Raw genomic sequence first — 20,098 nt, 5'->3', positions numbered from 1 at the left:
GAGAGCCTTATTTGAGCCTCAGAAATGCCTCAACCGTCTCTCCCTCGTCTCCTTTAAAAACACCATCTCTCCTCTCTAAGTTATTCCTCAACCGTACTTACAGGCAGAGCCCCTTTTGTGCGACTCCTCCCTTTCTTTTCTCTTCAAACAAGCAAACACATAACATACCTTAGTCATACTGAACTGCTGTAGTGCTATTGAGGGTATACTGGAGAATCCAGGGTGTTGGCCAAGCACGTAAATAATAATACAAACCAGCTGTGTCTCCACTTAAACTGCACTGCTGTGAGCATATTACTGTACAACTCACAGCTCCTTGAACTGAGCTCCCAGATATCTAAAACTCCAACTATATCCAAGTTTACTATTACCTATAAGTTAAATATTAAAGTATGTTGGTGGAAAACCAAAATGGAATTTATAAAAAAAATTATAAAAGTCTATTCCCTTCACCCTTTCTCTGACAGCTAATTTACATTGCTGTTATTCTTTCAAGTCTTGGCGTTACTCCTGTATTCTTTCTTTAACTTTTCCTCATCAAGTGTGCCCTGCCCCAGACATAGTCTGCGTATTGTCTGAAGGGCTCTGCGAGTTGAAATTCTCTCACGATTGAAACACTGAGCAGGGAGCACAGAAGGAGCATTAAAGAGAATGAGAAGAGGTAGGGTGGGGTAGCTGGAGTAAGGCACTGAGTTGTCTGTGTTTATTTTGGAAATGCAGGCCTGCAGACTTGTAACAGAGGAACTGACCCCTACACTTCCCCGTGGCAGATCCTTGCAGAAAGAGCAAGAGCGCTGTGCTCGTTTGGGATGTCCCACACAGGTGATTTTAAAAGGAGTAAACCATACATTCCCAGAGGGGGCATTTTAACCCACCCTGGGGACCCAGGAATGGTCTGCTCCAGGAGGAAACAGTGAGGCCGTGAGGTGATTAGTGGTTACAGTTTAACTGGAGAAAAATGCACGCTCCGCGAGCCCAGCCAGCCACGGAGCAAAGCGGTATGCACTGGTCTCCTTAAGTTTGCAAGTTAGTGTGAGTCAAGCTCTGTATCCGCTCTGTCTTTTCTTAATGTATGGGTCCTGGAGTCTGGCCGTCACCGCACATTGACAAATCACACTGCAGCACTCCAAAGTATGAGTGTGTCACCTTCAATTCTGCACATATGGCAATGATTAGTGATAAGGTATTTTGTGGGGGGAAAAGCACAGAGCTGTAATGATATAAGAGAGTCATTCGCTGTCATTATCAAGTTTACCTTTAGGTCAGTCATTGAATCAGCTCTGTTTCTATTTAGATTTTAATGAGTGATATTGATGACTTCAGCCTTTTGGCTCATGAAATCCACTGCTTTACCATACAGCCAATATTAGCTGCAAAATAACCAATAATTTGCCAAACATTATTATTATTATTATATAAGGAGATAAAGTTAGTAATAATCTTAGTAATATTAGGTGGATTGTGAACCAGAATGATAGTAATCTGTTGATATTGTGGCAGAAGAATTAATACTGAAAAACAAATCATTCATGTTGACATGAACATTGCAACACATACAAGTTATTACAATTTTCTATGGTATTTTAAAAGACTGACCATAGATACCATATCATACACCACATCCTCTCTCTAGCTCATTTTACTGAAGGGACACATTGCTTCATCTGTCTACATCATGCATCTCCTCTGATAGTTTCAGCCCAATCAAAAGTCAAGAGCTGGGATGTGCAACTCCATTCAACATGACATAACGCAATGTTAGTCATATTTTATATGTTGAGCACCATAACGGATGAATCAGAAATTGTTTGATTAGAAATCGGATTGCAGAGTAGTGTAACAACAGAAAGGACATATCTGTCATGGGGATCTAAAATAAAGTGTCTCTAATCCATGTGAAGATAAATGCAAGTGTGTCAGGTGCCTTGTTTTCACTGCATGCTGCCTCATTCACTGACCACTATAATCTTCCCTCCCCTGCTGCTGAGTTGCCATTCAGCTTGACAGTAATCCCCAGTAGCTATGAAACCCCACTGTGATATCAATTCAAACACTCACACTGGCTCTCCCACTGTAGTTTGTACCACTTACATTCCACCTAATTACTGGTAGCAGTCCTCGTCCTCAGAATATTTTTTCCTCCATTGGAAAACATTATTTAAGTCGCACTACAAAAGGCCGACAACACTGTGAAAAACAAAACCTACCTTGGATTTCAGATGAGAGTTTCTTTGTGATACCATACTCGCAATGTAAGAATCAACTGAACGTGCTTCTTTTTACATCAGATGCGGTATACTTTTATTAGCCTGGTTTAAGTACAAGTGCACTGTGGGTTCCCACCATCCCTCTATCACATGCCTTGTGGTTGTTCCCTGACGCAGGAATATGCCATTAGGGTCCACCTTTTCCACCATAAAGCAGCTGCCTTACCCTCACACGGTTTGGGACCTCAGTGGTATGATGTCACACAGTTGTGGTGTACGGCAAAATCTTAAGGCACGGGAAAATTGGGGAGGTAACAACTACTGTACACCCGTGATTTGATTTTAGAGACTGGCATGGTGGAAAGCCTTTATATCTTCTTGTGTACTAATTGCAGCAGATGAAGCAAGTTGGTGACAAACTCTGACCAAAGCTCTGTGCAAGCTGTTGCACCCTGCAGCTGTCCACGTATCTACAGTACATCTGGCCAAGCATGCAGTCAGGATAAGAAAATTTACAGCAAAAAAAAGGCTGCCTACACAAACATCCTGAGAGTGTGGAATGCCACCACAGGGATGCACAGCTGGACCCCAGCGGACATCTGGCTTTATGGTGGTAGTGACTAAGTGCTGTGTAAGAGAGGTATCGCTTGAACAACCAGTGTGCCGGTGGTGATAGATGCCTCTCCGTCTGGCCCCAGTCTTTCTGTCAGATGAATGTTATGGTTGACCTGCAGCTGAACTGATCATCAGCTGATTGGATAAACAATATGGCGAGCAGGCTGTGGATGTGAGGAGCACCTGTGTTCACAGTTCAGTGAGGGGTTATGGATTAAATAGCAGGGGCCTGGAAGAGGGAGGGAGGAGAGGGATTCAAAGTCCTCGCTCTGCACAAAGCCTGTGCGGCCTCTTCCGCTGCTCCTCTTCCCCACATACTTTGAGGGAGGTCCGGTGGGCCCATAGCCTGACCTCCTCCAGTCTCATATGATATCTGTGTGACAGTTCCTCTCATGCACCCACCCATGCATAATATTGTTCAATCAGTCCCTCGCAGTCACCTTGGAAATATACAGCCATCCTACTCTGATCCAAAATGCAACTGCAGCCCCCTGAGTGTGCCTCGATCTGCATTGTGGCCTAATGCTTTTTAATGATCAGGCCTTATTCCACTCCAGCACGGGGCTTGTTAGGTCTGCCTTGGCAGGGCTTGGCTCTTTCCCCTGGCGTCTTCTAGAACAATGGGCCAATGGGAGGCAGCCAATGGGGAGAAGGTCCATCCCAAACCCAGTCCCAGTGTGCACACAATTAGGCTTAGGGACAGTGGAATTGCTTAATTGGAGGAAAATAGCTCTTTATCTAGGCCTCTCTGCCTGTGCTCATACTTGCCCCCTGCACTACATGCTTGGCCTCAACTAACATTACCTAGTGTGTGAACCACACTGAAAAGAGGTTATTAAGCATAAATAACTCATGGTAGGCTACAGTCATGTAGAAATGTATTTGCTGTTGATACCAGGAACTTGACATAAATTAATAGCATAACATGTTGTCTTTTACGAGGAAAATACAAAGTAAATCTGAGAATTAACATGATTTTTTTCGTGGGTGTTTACCTCATGTGGTGGTCACAGTTTTATTTACCAATACATCACTGTTTTAAGGGAATGTCAGCAGTCTGTAGTCGTTGAACTCTTTATCAGATGTTGTGACAGAACATCACAGAGCCCAGGACAAGCTTGCATCTTGCACAACAGCTGGCTGAGCTGTGATGTACGCCCCTATATAGGGCAGGATTTGTGATACCGCTCTAAAAATGTCTCAGGGTTGATGAGGGGGATGCTAGTTTAAAAGAGAGGATGCAGACAGGCGGAAAAAGGTCGCTCCCATGTTGAAATAGGTACTGACACAGTGCGTAAATGGCACAAACGCCGGTAAAGGCACGTTCGCCACTACCCGGCCTTGAATATGACAGTGTGTACTCCAGGCTGCAGGATATGGGCGCACCGCTGGAGAGTCTCTGAAAATAGGTCACTACCCTGTTCGAACTCGTGCATTTTTTTTAAAAAACCTGTAGCACCGCACTCAGACCAAAGTGGAAGCACATGACAACAGACCCAACATACAGGACTGACATGCAAGAAAGGGTCGCTCCTGGCTTACCTTAAAGGGAAAATGCCGTGGATATGGCCGAGATATCTCCGACTTATTGGCCCCCCTCTTCCCGGTGCAAACTTCGCACGCAAAGTCCTATGGCTCAAGCGGCGTCGGTGTCAAATGACTCCTCGTCAATTTGTCGCTTCTTTTTTCAATAAACACGAAATATAGATCTGATACGTCTTGAAAAAAATGTCTAGGTGTCTGGAGAGGCGGTCCGTTCCAAGACCATTGTCGGGATATTTGTAAGCATTGGAAAAATCAAACATAAGCTCAAACGCAGCGTATGTGACAGCTGTTTGTTTAAATAAAGACTAATCTATGGAATGGCAGCCTTGTCTGTTGCCGTGGGATGATATATTCTGCATGTTATCATGCCACTGGAAACCCGTCAAAAAGTGTAAACACCCAAATCCGTAACCTTAACTGTTCCCGCTGTGGAAAAAAAAAAATGAAGACCACTGGCTGTGTTGTGCATCAAAAACGCATAGATGATTTCTTCCTAAATTCAAAGCGCATCGCTTAATGGCAACGCTGGTCAAGTGGGGGTTTCCTTTGGGTGGTCGTGGTTCTCCTGACGGGGTGGGACTGGAGGGCAGTTCAGACCAGAGGGATGGCACGTAGTGGTGGGTAGGGTGGATAGGGCGGGTTGGCGGAGAGGTGTGGGGTAGAGGGGGAGGATCGTCTCCTTCTTCTTCTTCGGTGCTTTTCCAGATGCCGGGGTGAAGCTGTTTGCTTTGTTTTCTCGCAGTTACCCCTCGGGTCTCTTCTGCTTTTCAATCCTTGTATTCTCTGAGGTACTCGAGGAGACGCTGAGTGTTGGTGGTAGTCTCCCCCAAGACCGTCTGAAGCGCACAGAGAGCCGCCCGGAGCCCAGCCAGCCCGTCAGGACCAGCCCAGAGTCTGCCAGCTCAGCGCATGCTTACTGCTCCGCCCATCCACCATGGGCAGTCCCCGGCTCCTCTCCAAACTCTCCCTCTCTCTCGGTCCTCATGGCCATCTCTCCGCCTCATCTCCCCCACATCAACAGGCCTTTATGAAGGGTAACACCCCTCTATTTCACTGTCTGTTGTTTTCTTCTCCAGAGTTTAGTAGACATCTGTGAAAACAGTGAAAACTGTGTTACATAATTGATACCTTCTGACTCACAGGCAGACAGTTCGTTTATGCTACTATACTAATGTATATTTCCACCCCCATAAATCAACACTTGCAACTTACAGTAAACATATACTGGAAGAGAGACGATTAAGGCAATACTGTTTGAGAAAAAACACAAAAAAATCTAAATCTGAAAAATTAAGCCTACAACATTTCTGTCTTTACTTGCAGCAGTTACAGTATACGTTCTATTATAGCTGTGGCCTATTATGCTCACGTTTTCAGTGTACAAGTTTAGAGTCTTAATCACACAGTAATGTGCATTATGATGTACCACATAATATGGTGAACTCAGAATGTTAAATTGTCGTTGTGATGTTCAGGAGTTTTGATTACATTTTTAAGTAGGCTATAGAGTCTGTTTGTTGTTCAAAATACTGTATATTGTTGAACATGTTCCCTCCAAAAACCTCTGTTATCTCATTTAGAAATTAAGAATAACCTCTAGAAATCTGGTGTGCAATGAAATACAATCCTGTTGAGCTTTCCTGTTGACAGTTCCTATTTGGCACATGTCATCATGATTTTAATGTTGTAACTTATATGCAGTGGTGGAAGAAGTACTCACTCCCACTCTGTTAAATTAAAAAAAGTATTAACATCAAAATGTACCTAAGGTACGGAAAGTAAAAGTACTCCTTATGCAGCAGCCCATTTCAGAACATATTATTAGGTTAATTATTGATGCATTTATGCGCTCATCACTTTCATGTTGCAGCTGGTAAAGGTGGAGTTTTGATTACTTTATATACTGCTGGGTAGCTTAATCTATAATAATACATCATAATCAATTAGTTGATATATTGTTATAGTTGATATTCTGTATTAATAATCGTAATAGTAAATAATAGTAAAAAGAAACTATAGGCCTAACTAATGTTATCAGATAAATATAGTGGATTCAAAAGTACAATATTGGCTTCCAAAACGTAGTGGAGTAGAAATAGAAAGTGGCATAATTTGGTAATACTCAAGTAAAGTACAAGTACCTCAAAATTGTACTTATGTACTTGAATAAATGTAAATACTTAGTTACATTTCACCACTGCATGTATGATTGATGCACTGGCTACTGTAGCTGACTATTACATAGGCATCCACCCAAGTAAGTTCATTTCTAAGTAAATACCAATCAGGTCTGACAACCTCAAAAGCAACCATCACCACCACCCTTTTGCCTTTTCACCATGCCACCACTAGAGGGTCTAAAACAGCCTGGGAGAAGATTTAATTAGCCCAGAAGCCCTCCGAGATTTTATTCATTCCTAAGAATTGATTTACCAAGCCTTACATTTCCATTTTAAGGAAAGCCATAATTCTCCAAATATTTCTAGAATAATAATCCATACATTAATTTTTAGGCTGTAAAACTCCAGCTTTCTTAATGTAGGATACTCAAAAGCAATATTTCAGAACTCAGTTTAAAATAAAAATGTCAACAGCTGAGGTTTTTTATTTTTGTGTAGCCTATTTGTTTTGGAAGCAATGGTGAATTATATGTATGTATTTATATATATATATATATATATATATATATATATATATATATATATATATATATATATATGGCCATTGCAACAGCAAATTTCTTATCGGCAAAAATATATTTGTGAGTTAAATAATACTTTTTAAAATACATTTTTTAAACAGCTGCGTGAGAACCAGCATTAAATAAATGATAACATAGCTACACACCTGAGGTACAACTTACAGCTGCACCAGCAAGGTAGACTAATTAATAAAACACCATCAGGTGCCTCCACGAGGATGCAGCTGGAGCTTTTCATGTTTCCGGGTGCAAAAAAAACAACTCGTTTCTCCCATTTTGTCGCTGATGTCGCTGTGTGGGCGTCGCAGTTTTTATTAGATTATATATTATCCTACTGTAACTACATGTACTGTTACACCCAACACGGTGAACAACATACACGTTCGGCCGTGTGTCTGCCTGGCCAGCAGCCTGTCCCCAAAAGCCCTCCCTGGTGCGCTGTTGCTGTGCAGCTCTGCCAAGTCGTCAGCTGATCCCTCTTGTTCGCTCATCGCAGCTGTTGGAGTATCCGCCCCTAGTAGTCCCGCTCTTTATTTACTTTATCAGTGTCAAGGTGCAATCTGCATTTAGGTTATTGCTTTAGATGTTGTAAAATGAATCATAGCCTATAGGCCTATGCTGGTACCTGTTAACGTCCTTTCAGGAATGCTTTAAATGTGTGTAAAAGTAGAAGCTTAGGCCTATTAATTAAAGTGAAATAAGTCATATGAGGGAAAATTATTTTTGATATAATCATGGACGATTCTTGGATTGCTTTAACACTGTACCGCACATTTAATCACAAATTAGCTGCTAATGTTTCGCTGTAATTCCTATTAAAGACATAGATATACAATCCCTTTCACCCCTACGAGTGCATTTTCTTGTCGGTGTATTTCTACGCTAAATAGTCCTTTGTTTACATGCAGTCCCCCGTCTCTGCGGAAGGAGGCTTTTGGTATTGCAGTGTGACTCCTACCAGCTGTTTCCCGCCTTGAAAGCTATCCGATCAGCTGCATACACACACACACACACACACACACACACACACACACACACACGGTCATGCAGAGAGAGAGAGAAAGCAGAGGGGAGGGAGAAAGAGAGAGAGAGAGAGAGGACGAGCGCCACACACAACGAGGGAACCCCATCAGCTGGAAGTCGAGTAACATTACAACTCTCAGCAGCCTGAAACTACTACACTACACAGACGAGGGATTCATATCTTTTCTGAGGTTTTAACCCGCCTCGGATCACGGGATTTCTCGTCTCTAACGTCATATTTTTTTTCTTCTATTCTGCGGAGACTGTTTGCTGTTTTTTTAGGAGTGTGGGGGGGGCAAACTGGCGAGAGGCGAGCATGGAGTATTTCATGGTACCAGCTCAGAAGGTGCCCTCCTTGCAACATTTCAGGAAAACGGAGAAAGAAGTGATTGGAGGTCTTTGCAGGTGTGTATACATGCGTTTCATCCAGCACGCTGCGTTTATTATTGTTATTATTTTAAGTCATCTGTTTTGAGTAGACAGCAATGAGGCAACATGCTTGATGTGATCTGTTATTGTGTACACGACCCACTCACGGGGGCTGCGGGCATTAATTATCATCAAACGTTAAGTTATATTGCGTCTGAGCAAGTGGGGGCTTTCTCAGACCGCAGCATCCTCCCCGGGATGTTATTTCACGTATTTTGCTGAATTTTGTGGCTAACAAACATAAACCACGTGGTTCTGTGCACACCACGCTGCTACTCCGCTCCAGAGCACCATGCTCTATTTATCCTCAAATTACCCCCAGTAACACCTAAAGGTGCTGTGATATGCGTAAGAAAGGGAAAGGTTATACGAGCGAGCGTCATTCAGTGTGAAAGGCTCTAGTTTTGTCGCACACATCGTGCGGGTTGCCGATTTCGCTCAGAGCGATCCGAAGTTATTGTGGGTAGTGCGGCCATGCTTGTGGCTTGTGCTAAAACTGACGAAGGGTCTGGCGTTTGTTTCCTGTTTGACGCCCTGTTTTCGTTTACTTCTATCGTGAAACTGTACAACTGCTGTCAGAATCGCCCCAATTCGACGTGACGATAGTTTCACTGGTGGTTCCGTGCGTCTTGTTCGCGCTATCGAGTCGCCTCCACTGCGTCTTTTCATCCCGCACCTTTGCCATGCTGCCTGCCGCATTGTTATAATGGCGGAGGACACGAAAAGTCTGCTAGGAGCACAGAGCTGATGTCGGGCGTTGTTATGAGGAAGGGGGTTTAGGTGGCCTTATACCAATACATTTCCTTCGGTGTTACCGGTTAAGGGACATTTGGCGTTCGCGGGGAGGCAGGAAAATTAAAAGTGGTGTTATTAATAAGGGGGTGTGTATGTCGCGGAAGGCCCTTCGATACGTCCGCAGCTCTGTTTGAAGAGGGAGGCGGAGGGATCTGCTGCTGTTGCTGCTGGCTGTTGGTAGTGATGCGGGCAGTATGGGAGATGTAGTCCTTCATTTATTTATTTATTTATTTATTTATTCCTCATTGTGAGTCTGCGTAGAATTGCTACACAACGAGGGAAATCAAATTAACCCAGACTGATATAAATGCTAATTAGACATACATTGTTGGCGCCTTGAGTACACTCACTGTGTACCTATATAACTAAATCATAAGTACTTGCATGTCTTACAATTTAAAAACATATTTTACTGTATTTCCAGTTGTGTTACTATTATGACTAATACAGTCAAATTAAAATGCTGGCACTTTAGTTGCGGCCCCACAACTGATTATTTTCACTATTGATTAATATGTGTATATTTTGTTTGCTCTATAACATGTCAGAAAATAGTGGGAAAATGCCCATCACTGTTTCCTGGAGTCTAAGGTGATGTCTCAAGATATCTTGCGTTGTTTGACCAACAGTCCAAAACCTAAGGAAATTTAATTAACTATGATTAAAGACAAGAAAAGCAGCACAGCCATCACATGTCAAATGTGCATTGCCTGGCACTTAAACTCCTGTTTTAAGCTTTAATCCACTATAATTGGGACCCAGTCTGTTCCTCTGTTTTGGTTTGTGTAGTCTCGCATTGCCAGACCGTACTCCACATCGCTAGTGTTTATGTGATATGGTCAAGTCCAGGCCCAGTTGGTCACGTTTTGGCAGTGGATGTGTTTGCTGGATGCACCACTGCAGTGTTGGTACTTGTGTGTGGCACTGTGTGACACACACACACACACACACACACACACCCCTACACCTTTTCTCATCTGTGTCTGCACAATTGTTCCCAGTGTTTGCACTGAGGCAGCTGAGTCAGTACAGATAAGAGCTTGGCCAGAGAGGGTCCCAGAGATACTGAGCTCGATACAGAGGATGTTAGAGGAAGTTCGCTTTGAATTTCTTCTCAACTGAATTACAGCATATGGCATATTGTGTCTTTTCACCAAAGCTTTAGGGTAGAACTATTAACAGGCTCGGTGCTGCTCTAATTACATCTCAAATGGAGTTATTTATCAGCAAAGGTGCTACTTAAAGATGCCTTTTTACCAGTGGTGTAGTCTAATGTATTGTAGTGGTTATACTGTACTGTACTGTATATATTGGCCTATATATTTAGGCCAGAATCTGCCTTTGGGGAAAGGGGCCCATATCATAGTGGGGGGTCTGGGTGTCTGTCCCCAAAGAAGTTATGAGCGTCAACAACTTCATTTTCTGCATTTGGAAACACTTTAGCCTAATGCACCAATTTACGGTGGAAGTACCTTTATTTAGCTAAGAAAAAAGAACACAGATGACAATTCAAAATATATCAAAAATATAAAGGAAAGTATGTTGTTGCGTGTCATTGGGCATTTTTAAGTGGGTATATGGAAATCCTGGAGCTTTCTTAGTGGGTATACTGCGTATACCTGCGTATCACGTAGACTACACCACTGCTTTTTACCACGTGTGGTTCTTGTAAGGTGTCTTGTGAAATGTAAGTACTGCTTCAATGCCAGGAGATATTCTCACACCCTAAGACATTTCAAAATCATAACTTTGGATTGCATAGCATCAATGTGTCACTTTAACACCTGTTAAGAAATGGCATAGGGTTAGAAGAGCAGCCCCGTTCTGTATCTGCTAAAGGTCACTATAGCATGCAGGGATAATGGAATTGAACTCCTTGTTTTAAGGTTAAAGAATAGTTTGATTAATCCCTGCGGTGCCCAACTACATTTAACCCTAGATTTAGGGCTGGGCGATATGGACAAAATCAAATATCACAATATTTTTGACCAAATACCTCGATATCGATACCGCAACGATATTGTAGTATTGACTATTGGTGCTTTCACAAAATATTTACACAATGAGATTTTTGATAACTAATCACCAGTAATGTGGATATAATGACTAAGTGGTTAAAGGCAAATAATAGAACAGTTGCAGTCTGGTAAGTTCAGAAAAGTAATATTTACCGTAATGCAGCCTTTAAAACCAGTAAAAGACAACACTTATGCCATAGTACGATATGAAGATATACCAAATCTAAGACGATATCTAGTCTCATATCACGATATCGATATAATATCGATATATTGCCCAGCTCTACCTAGATTGATGCCCCACTACATTTAACCCTGGATTGCAACATGTATGGTGCTATAGATTCTTAAACATTTTTATAATGTCCACACAGGAAAGCAATTATTGATGGACTCAAAAGACAAATGCACTCTAAAAATAGGAATGTATTGTGCATTTCTTGGTCCATTCTGCTGTTTTGTGCTGATGTGATGTTAAAGGATCAGTTCATCCAACACATCAAACTACACATTTTATCACTTACTACAATTAGTGTTTAGCCATGCAGATAGTTTCATTCTGCTGCATCCACCTTACAATGGAGGTGAATAAAAAAAACAACAACAGCAAGGTGTCTTTCAAATATATTCCACAGACCTCACAGTATATTTTTCTCTCAGATATAAAGTAGTTCCAATAAAATGTTGACAGTCAGTCTCTCAAAATCTCAACATAGCCTCAATAGATGAGGTCACGACATTAGATGGGATTGTGATCACAGGCATACTCTATGTCCATATACTTAGTTTTGTTGGAAACAACAAATTAAAGTCCATCCACTATCACAAGTGAGACTGGGAAAAGGCACATTGAGATCATTTGGGTTTCCAAAAAAAGATTATCGAAAATTAAGCTTGTTGTTGCCATTGACCTAGATGGGTCCAATAGAAGTAGACAGACCTGATACTAGATGTTACTTAATTGAGACTTAACAAGCTGTCCTCCCTTTTATCCTCCCCCTAGTCTGGCCAACATTCCTCTGACCCCAGAAACAGCCCGGGACCAGGAAAGGCGAATTCGCAGAGAGATTGCTAACAGCAACGAGCGTCGGCGTATGCAGAGCATCAATTCTGGATTCCAGTCACTTAAAACACTCATCCCACACAGCGATGGAGAGAAGCTCAGTAAGGTGGGTCACAAGAGGTTTGAATTAGGTGATGAGTTAGATGTACAGTAGCTGTAAGGGGCTGAACTCGCCTTCATAACAGACCTGTAACATTCTTCTTCTTTCTCTTTTCCCCAGGCTGCCATCCTGCAACAGACAGCGGAGTACATTTTTACTTTGGAGCAGGAGAAGACGCGGCTATTGCAGCAGAACAGTCAGCTCAAACGAATCATACAAGTAAAGCATCACCATGCCAAACCTGAAAAGGCTTTACCAGGATTCTCCGTCTGTCAGTATCATCTAAAACGGATATCCAATTTCTGTTTGCTCTCCCTAGGAGTTAAGTGGTTCCTCCCCAAAGAGACGGCGTGCGGAGGAGAAAGATGAAGGGATTGGCTCACCAGACATTCTAGAGGAGGAGAAGACTGAGGACTTGAGGAGGGAGATGATTGAGTTAAGGCAGCAGCTGGAGAAAGAGCGCTCGGTCAGGATGTTGCTGGAAGATCAGGTAATAGGAATAATCACAACATGTAACACAATTTCAGACAATCTCGAAAGTATGTGTCTAGACAAATGCAGGGACTAACATAGTTATGAGTTGCTAACTCCCATTTTTATCCCCGGCTCTGTGTGTCAGATGCGTTCCCTGGATGCCCAGTTGTACCCAGAGAAACTGAAGGTGTTCACCCAGCAGGTCCAGGAGCACCAGACTCCAACACAGAGCCTTGTCCGTCTGCAGCAGCACAAACAGCTGGAGAGGGACCTCACTCCGGCCCACAGCCCACAGGTTGGAAACATTTGCATATGAGTCTGACTCACACATAAACAGTGGAATCCTTCTCTAAGTCTGATGTACAAAATCCATAGTATACATTTCATGGTCACAACACAAATGACCTTTTTAGAACAAAATTAGACATATGGTTGTTTCTAGGACTTAGGTTTTGTCATTGAATATATATCATTGGATCTTATCTTGTCTATGGAACAGCAGAAAAAAGAACCAAATATGATCAAAGATTTTTGGCTGCTGGAGTGTTTTAACAAACTTGATCATGTCTCAATTCATGAGAATGGTATTGAAGTAATTTCCTTGGTTGAAATTAGCGAAAAAAATATTTAGTTTGGTCCATTTTATCACTTCATTAATTCTGTGTGAGATTCTGTGAGAGGTTTTTAAACAATAATCTACACTAAGATTTTGAATTTGATACGCAGATGAACCATTTTCAGCATAGCAGTATATTTTGAAAACCAGTGTTTATATTTGGCTCTTTACCCTAAATTTATCAGACGGCTGGCACCAAATTCCCCTCCTCCTTTCTGTGAGTAGCTGTAAAATGTATAGATTTCTTTGAGTCGATGCTGAAGCATTTTAAAACCCTTACACACACACTTGAACTAATCTGTGTTTTGTAAATGTCTCTTCCGTGTCCAGAGTTAGAGCTGTCAGCAGCTGAGACACATTTACAGTGTGTTAAATGAGCAGCTCGCACATCGTTGTGCTGTGCCTGTCTCCTGCCCTGACGGCCCCAGTGTCCTGTTTCTGCAGGCAAACCCTAACTGAACATGATGCCAAATCAATTGGCGTGCGCTGTCTGCCCATCCACTACTTGTGGCAGCTGGGCGCTGGTAGTGAAGGATGATTGATACCCTCTGCATGAGTCATCATGTGGCACTTTGTGACTCCCCGAGCAGATCTGAGCCATATGACCTCAAATCAATATCAATATGAATTGACAAAATTACTCCAGTAACCAAAAATTACTGGAAATAAAATGAACTGTTACTCAAAATATATCTTTCTTTTTTTGCTACGATCATGGTTCCATGATAAGTAAAAGCTTGATCTGCTTTAATATCACATAATTTAACTTGAACATTGAAACAGATACTTGTAAATAAAGGAATTATATATGCATCAAATCTTCCCTCAAAAACAAGTCAACAGAAAGTCCACTTACTAACCTTGTCCAGAGCTTTTAACTGCATCTCATGGTTATGGGATGTTATAAGTTAGAGCTATCACTAACCTCAGACTTTAAGATGTGGTTGAAAGTGCTGGTAAAAACTAATAAGTGGACCTTGAGTTAAGATTTTTTTTGTTTCAAACCGTTTCAAAGGTCAAGAATTAACTTGTGTCATCTGATATCGGGATATAAAATAATAGAAACACAAGCAGCTTTTAATAAACATTTAAATTGCGAGTTGTACAGTTGGCAGATTGGGTAGCCTGACAGATCTGGTTTATTTCAAGTTAAGGGGAGCTTGTTTTTGTACAACTCTGGGCTTGTGTGCTCCCTTTTTGTCAAGCTCAGGTTGATCTAAAGCACCAACTGTAAGTGGCACGCTCATGAGAAATCTGAGCACCTCTTACTTGCACCATTTCAGGGAAAAGAAAAAAACTCCCCAAGTTAAGTTGGGTTTCTAGAAGCAGCTCAAAACACACAGTGAGACAAATCCCAAACATAAGGACAGGAGAAAATTTAGTTTGATGAGAGATTCTGCTGGTTAATATTCAATAAGCTGCCCATCTGTATTCCCAATTATGTGCAATAGTGCCTGTGTATGTGCACTGTTTTAGCATGTTTGTATTCATTATGTATTTATTATATATTTTACATGTCATATTTATGGTAGTTTCTGCTGGTTTTTCATGATACCGGAGTCTACGCTTCATTTAACATTACTTTATGTTATCACAGTGTAGTGGTGACATGAGAGTAATAACTGCTCCTTTCTACCAGGTGTTGGCCCCGGCTACCCCGCCTGCACCTACACACCATGCCACAGTCATCGTCCCTGCGCCTTTCCAGCCTCCCCAGCCCCATCATGTCACCGTGGTAACCATGGGCCCGACATCAGTTATCAATGCAGTGTCCACATCTCGACACAACCTGGACACCATCGTTCAAGTAAGACGGGAGACCGAAGCAGACTTGTGAACCATTGTTGGAAAGGTTTTTCAGATTTGAACACCAGAGGGTGCTGTCGACACTGACACCACTTATCCTCTTTCTCCAGGCAATCCAGCACATCGAGGGCACCCAGGGAAAGGGTTGTGTCGGCGAGGAAGAGCAGCGGAGAGCGGTCATCGTCACTTCAGGGCGTGTCCCCTCCGACGCTGCGGGCTCAGACACGGCCTCAAACAGCGACGGGCCCGACGACTGTTCACTGCCCTGAGTTCATCCTCGAAGTCTCGCACGCCGTACACTTACATACGCGCACACACTTACACACAAAAGGCCCCAGCAGACCAGGGCTACAGGAGGCTTCAAACCCACAGCACTCTTGTTTAGTGGACATTAATAGGGCTGGTAGACAGATTGAAGCACTCGTTGTTTTGTTTCTTTTCAGTACACTCTTCCATGTTGTACTTTGATAGGCAGCCCAAATAGGTTTACACTTAGACACTCATACATGCAGTCTCTCTTGCGTCTTTTTCTCTGCTTATCTTTAGCCCCCTGCTCTCCACACACACAAGCTCTTGTCTGTTCATTAGTTTATAGAAAGGTTGTTAGAGTGGCTACTTCACCGACTGATCCATAAATGCTCCGTCAGAATATCTGCTAAACATCACCATTATCACCAGGACTGTTCTCTTTTATTCGGCCCTGAAGCAATGGGACTGATCCACGAAACAGGAGTCAAAGAAGCCAGCAGTGTGGGTCATCACCACCCAACAGCAGTGCATTTTTGTTTTAAGATGAACATCCTCCTTCTCTGAAGCTGTTTGGAGAGACACTGTAAGCTAACAAGGCTGTCTCAAAGTTCCACCTTTTAGGCTTCTGGATGAAAGAATATGTTGTTTTACTCTTGTGAAGTCTACTTTTTCATGTTTTGTTTCTCTAAGGCTCCCTCAGCCAGCAAGTTAAGCGATTGTACTGGAAAAAAACCCACAAAAGAGCACCACAACGAGAGGAATTAAAAAGCAGTTTTCATGGCTGACTGGTGCTCACAGGAAATGAAGCGAAGCTCGGGAGGAGAGAGTGTGCTTACTGGTTCTCAGCTCTATTCTTTTTGTTTTGTTTGTTGCCATTTTTACTGGGCTGGGTTCCCAGTAAGTTCACATATGTATTGGCATGTTCTTCTTTTTACTCATGGCCTGACAAACTAATATCAGTGCTTTGGCATTTCTTGACACGCTCCCCTCTTGAATTTAAAAGCACTTGGTTAAATAAGATAATCTGAGGGCACTCGTGTGTGTGTGTGTGTGTGTGTGTGTGTGTGTGTGTGTGTGTGTGTGTGTGTGTGTGTGTGTGTGTGTGTGTGTGTGTGTGTGTGTGTGTGTGTGTGTGTGTGTGTGTGTGTGTGTGTGTGTGTGTGTGTGTGTGTGTGTGTGTGTGTGTGTGTGTGAGAGATTTAGCGTTTTGAATCAGCAGGGCTCAATGGTGTCCCAGACTCTGGCAGTCTGCAACAACACCGCTTTTACCTTGAAATAAAGGCACGTGTGTATGTGCACACAACACTCACACATACAAATGTGGCTGACATACAATCACTTGTTAGCTCAAATTTAGGGCTTGTTTATTTAGCCCTTAACGTTGTTGTTTCTTGTCCAAATGTTGAGACATCTATCAAAGCAGATAATACTTTAAATATGAGGAACATGCCCGGTAAAATTGTTTGAATGTGCCATAGAGGTGACTGGGTTGACCACACATGCTCTATGCATTTACTTGCATAGATTATTTGTCCTCTTGCGTGCTCTTTGTCTAGCGTACCATGCTATTTACACGTCACTGCTCTGATCATATGTTTTGCCTGGAACTGTTGGTTGACAGACATTAAGACATGGAGCTGAGAGAGGCAGCAGCTTGCCTTACTAATAGCCCGTGGGTGCAGGGAGGCACTGTGAAGCCAACCTTAACAGAACCCCCGGGGTCTGAGAGACGTACCTTAACACTTAATCTGCGCCGTTTGGTGGCCACTGGAATCCCTCCGGTTTTCCCCTCAGCTTTCCAAACAGGCTTGTCAACACCCAGGGTGTGTTAGAATATATACTCACAGTTATTATGTCTATTTCACTTATGCTTTGTTTGATTATGTTTGCCACAAACATGGAACAGGTTGCTGGTATACCAATTACATTCAAGCACTCCTGATATTTGTTTGATATAAGTATTGAAAATGTATTTGCAACCATTGGCCCCTTCGTGTGCATAAAAGCCAGATGTGTGGGGTAAAAATTTCCATATTGAAATGTTGACATTCCATAAAATGTTACAGTTACTTTTCAAAAGTGAAACCTGGTCTATTTAGAGACTACACTTACATTTAGTGCTTTTGACACATCACTGCTATTTTAGAATTGCGTTAAATGACAAACTCATTATTAGAATCCCCTGCATTAATGCATAGATGGAGCTTTGAACTGCTGGACAGATAATGCGTTCAATTGAACGCACCACATCTATCATGATTATGTCATGGAATTGCCCTTTAAAGAAATATTGATGTCAGCTGCACTGAAAATGAGTGACGCATCTGTCAAATTAAATCATGGGACATTTTCCTAGTACTTATCACTTTAGGCAGGGGATTCCTGGATATGGAAAACGTGTTTTGAAAGCTCTGCTTTTTACTCTTGAGTATCTGCATTTGATAGTTTTCTGCTGAAACCCAGAGCTGTTCTATTTCCATCTGTGTTTTACACTCTGTTCTGTGTGTTACGAAACGTTACATTGACATATCAGCTTGTCAGATGAGTGGGTTGGGCCTGGGGATAATTAAATGGGGTCAAAATTACAAAGCACTTACTGTACTATACTGGAGTCTGCCTCTTTCTTTTGTATAAAGGGGCATCTCCTCAGCTGAAGCTCTTTAGGATATGATTAAAAGCCGCACAGCTGTGTATCCCCCTTTTCCTCCATGTCCAGACCTCCTACATCTTGTCCTGTTAGCCCCTCATCTTTTTTGTTGTTTTTTGCAAAATCCTTTATGCCATCTTTGTTTATCTATTGTCATTATATCTTGTGTCCCTTTTACATTTCGCAGCTCCCTCCTCTCCCTCTCCTTTTGTCTGTTCTCTGTAATCTTTTTTTTGTTAACCTTTCGGTGCATATGGTCGTCAAGAAGCTATTTTTTGTCTTTGTTTTGTTTTTAAGAGAAATGTTTTGGGGATAAAGAGGCTTGTGCCTTTGTAAAGACAGAATAATAAAGTTTGTACTTTGTTTTTTACGCATTGGGCCTAGTGTGTGTGTCCTTTTTTTCAGTTTTTGCTTTTTAAAAATTAGTGTTTCACTCTGAATATTTACTGTTTGAAGGTATTGACTGTTCTGAGATAGGAACAGTTATGTACTTGTCTATATATACGACGTTCCACTTCCGGAATTGCTCCGGTGCCGCTCTTTTCGGCCAGATGTCCGTTACCTTCCGCTTTCTTTGTGTTGTAATTTTAATGAGGACTATGGTTAACTGCTCCTCAGATCTCTGCAGAGTAAAGTGAGACAGCTAGCTAGACTATCTGTCCAATCTGAGTTTTCCGTTGCACGACTAAAACAACTTTTAAACTATTTTGCTGCGGCACCGTGGCTCTGCCCGGTGCTTAGCGCCGCCCATGATGATTGTGATTGGTTTAAAGAAATGCCAATAAACCAGAGCACGTTATTCTCCCATCCCAGAATACTGTGTGGACTAGCCAGACCCTTCTTCGCAGCGCTGTGGAGGAAGGTCTGGCAATTTGAGACTATTATAGCACAAATAATGACGTGACCAGCTGAATCTGTCTCCTCTCCAGTTCTGGTTGGCCTTCACTCAAGCTGTACAGTTGATGCACAAGTGTCTATTCCTGATTGGTGGCTGGGAGTTTGAAGCCCCCCTCCCCCTCTCTTGCTTAACAACTCATTGCTAAATTAAGATTGACCACCTTCTCTGTGACAGTTAATGTACGCTAGAAACAGTAGGTGGCATCTCTTCCCATCATCCTCTGACATGCTCAGTCACTCATTCCAGGCCTCTTGTTCACACCCTCACACATTCATTCAGAAATATCTTTGTTTTTTCTGTCCACAGAGGCTCAGTCATTCCTAAGTTTTAGTATCTAGTAGCTTGACAGAAAGTGTCTAAAACCACAACAATTGACGGTGTACTGGCACTCATGTGAAATTCAGTTGTGGGATAAGGACCAAAGAGCACAATTGTGAGGTATTAAGGTAGCATCATGTCAAGTAAGAGTAGTTCTTAATAGGCCTTTTAGATACATCCAAAGCTCCACTGTTTGTGTTAATGGGCAAAAGTGGTACAGAGCAATCTGTGTCTGCATTTATAACTGCTATTAATAACTGATACAGGACTACCTTAAATGTGTTTTTTAATAGTTAACACTAGAAAACTCTGTAGACATTAAACACCATAGCTACTGTTATGCTGTTATTTTCCATTGCCAGTGATAGCAACATCAAAGCCGCAGCCAACATTTTAAAGGCTCACTTGGAAAAAAGACAGCGACTGATGCCAGAGCCTGTCACGTATAAATAATAAAGAATTAATGTTAAATAGAATTCATAAAAGCACATATTTTCTCATAAACAAATCATCATGCCACATCCCACCACCAGTGAAGTTTCTGAGGATTAAGGCAGTTTAATGCATCAAAATGAACATGCTGTATTGTTTGGA

At 42.2% G+C, this 20,098-nt stretch overlaps 2 protein-coding genes across 2 annotated transcripts in view; one reads left to right on the top strand and one right to left on the bottom strand.

Moving 5' to 3' along the window:
• Positions 1-5,321, bottom strand: part of glis2b (GLIS family zinc finger 2b) — a 28,928-nt gene extending 23,607 nt beyond the window's left edge. The window contains exon 1 of the mRNA XM_039825277.1: positions 4,365-5,321. The gene's annotated coding sequence lies outside the window, so the exon portion shown is untranslated. The remainder of the gene's footprint in view (positions 1-4,364) is intronic.
• Positions 5,322-8,094: 2,773 nt separating this feature from the next.
• tfap4 (transcription factor AP-4 (activating enhancer binding protein 4)) lies at positions 8,095-18,666 on the top strand. Its single transcript, XM_039825279.1, has 7 exons — positions 8,095-8,496; positions 12,337-12,502; positions 12,617-12,715; positions 12,816-12,986; positions 13,116-13,265; positions 15,226-15,393; positions 15,503-18,666. The coding sequence occupies exons 1-7, from the start codon at positions 8,408-8,410 to the stop codon at positions 15,659-15,661; spliced, it is 1,002 nt and encodes a 333-aa protein (XP_039681213.1). The 5' UTR covers positions 8,095-8,407; the 3' UTR covers positions 15,662-18,666.
• The last annotated feature ends 1,432 nt before the right edge of the window (positions 18,667-20,098 follow it).

This window comes from Perca fluviatilis, chromosome 15 (genome assembly GCF_010015445.1).
Source record: "Perca fluviatilis chromosome 15, GENO_Pfluv_1.0, whole genome shotgun sequence".
Taxonomy (NCBI): domain Eukaryota; kingdom Metazoa; phylum Chordata; class Actinopteri; order Perciformes; family Percidae; genus Perca; species Perca fluviatilis.
The sequence above is the reverse complement of the archived record's forward strand: the minus strand, read 5'-3'. Positions and strand labels throughout refer to the sequence as shown.

Excerpts from the sequence above, each read along its gene's own strand:
- tfap4 (XM_039825279.1), top strand. The coding sequence starts at position 8,408 with ATGGAGTATTTCATGGTACCAGCTCAGAAGGTGCCCTCCTTGCAACAT. Across the intron at positions 8,497-12,336 it reads GTGATTGGAGGTCTTTGCAG|TCTGGCCAACATTCCTCTGA; the intron begins GTGTGTATACAT and ends TCCTCCCCCTAG. Across the intron at positions 12,987-13,115 it reads GGATGTTGCTGGAAGATCAG|ATGCGTTCCCTGGATGCCCA; the intron begins GTAATAGGAATA and ends TCTGTGTGTCAG.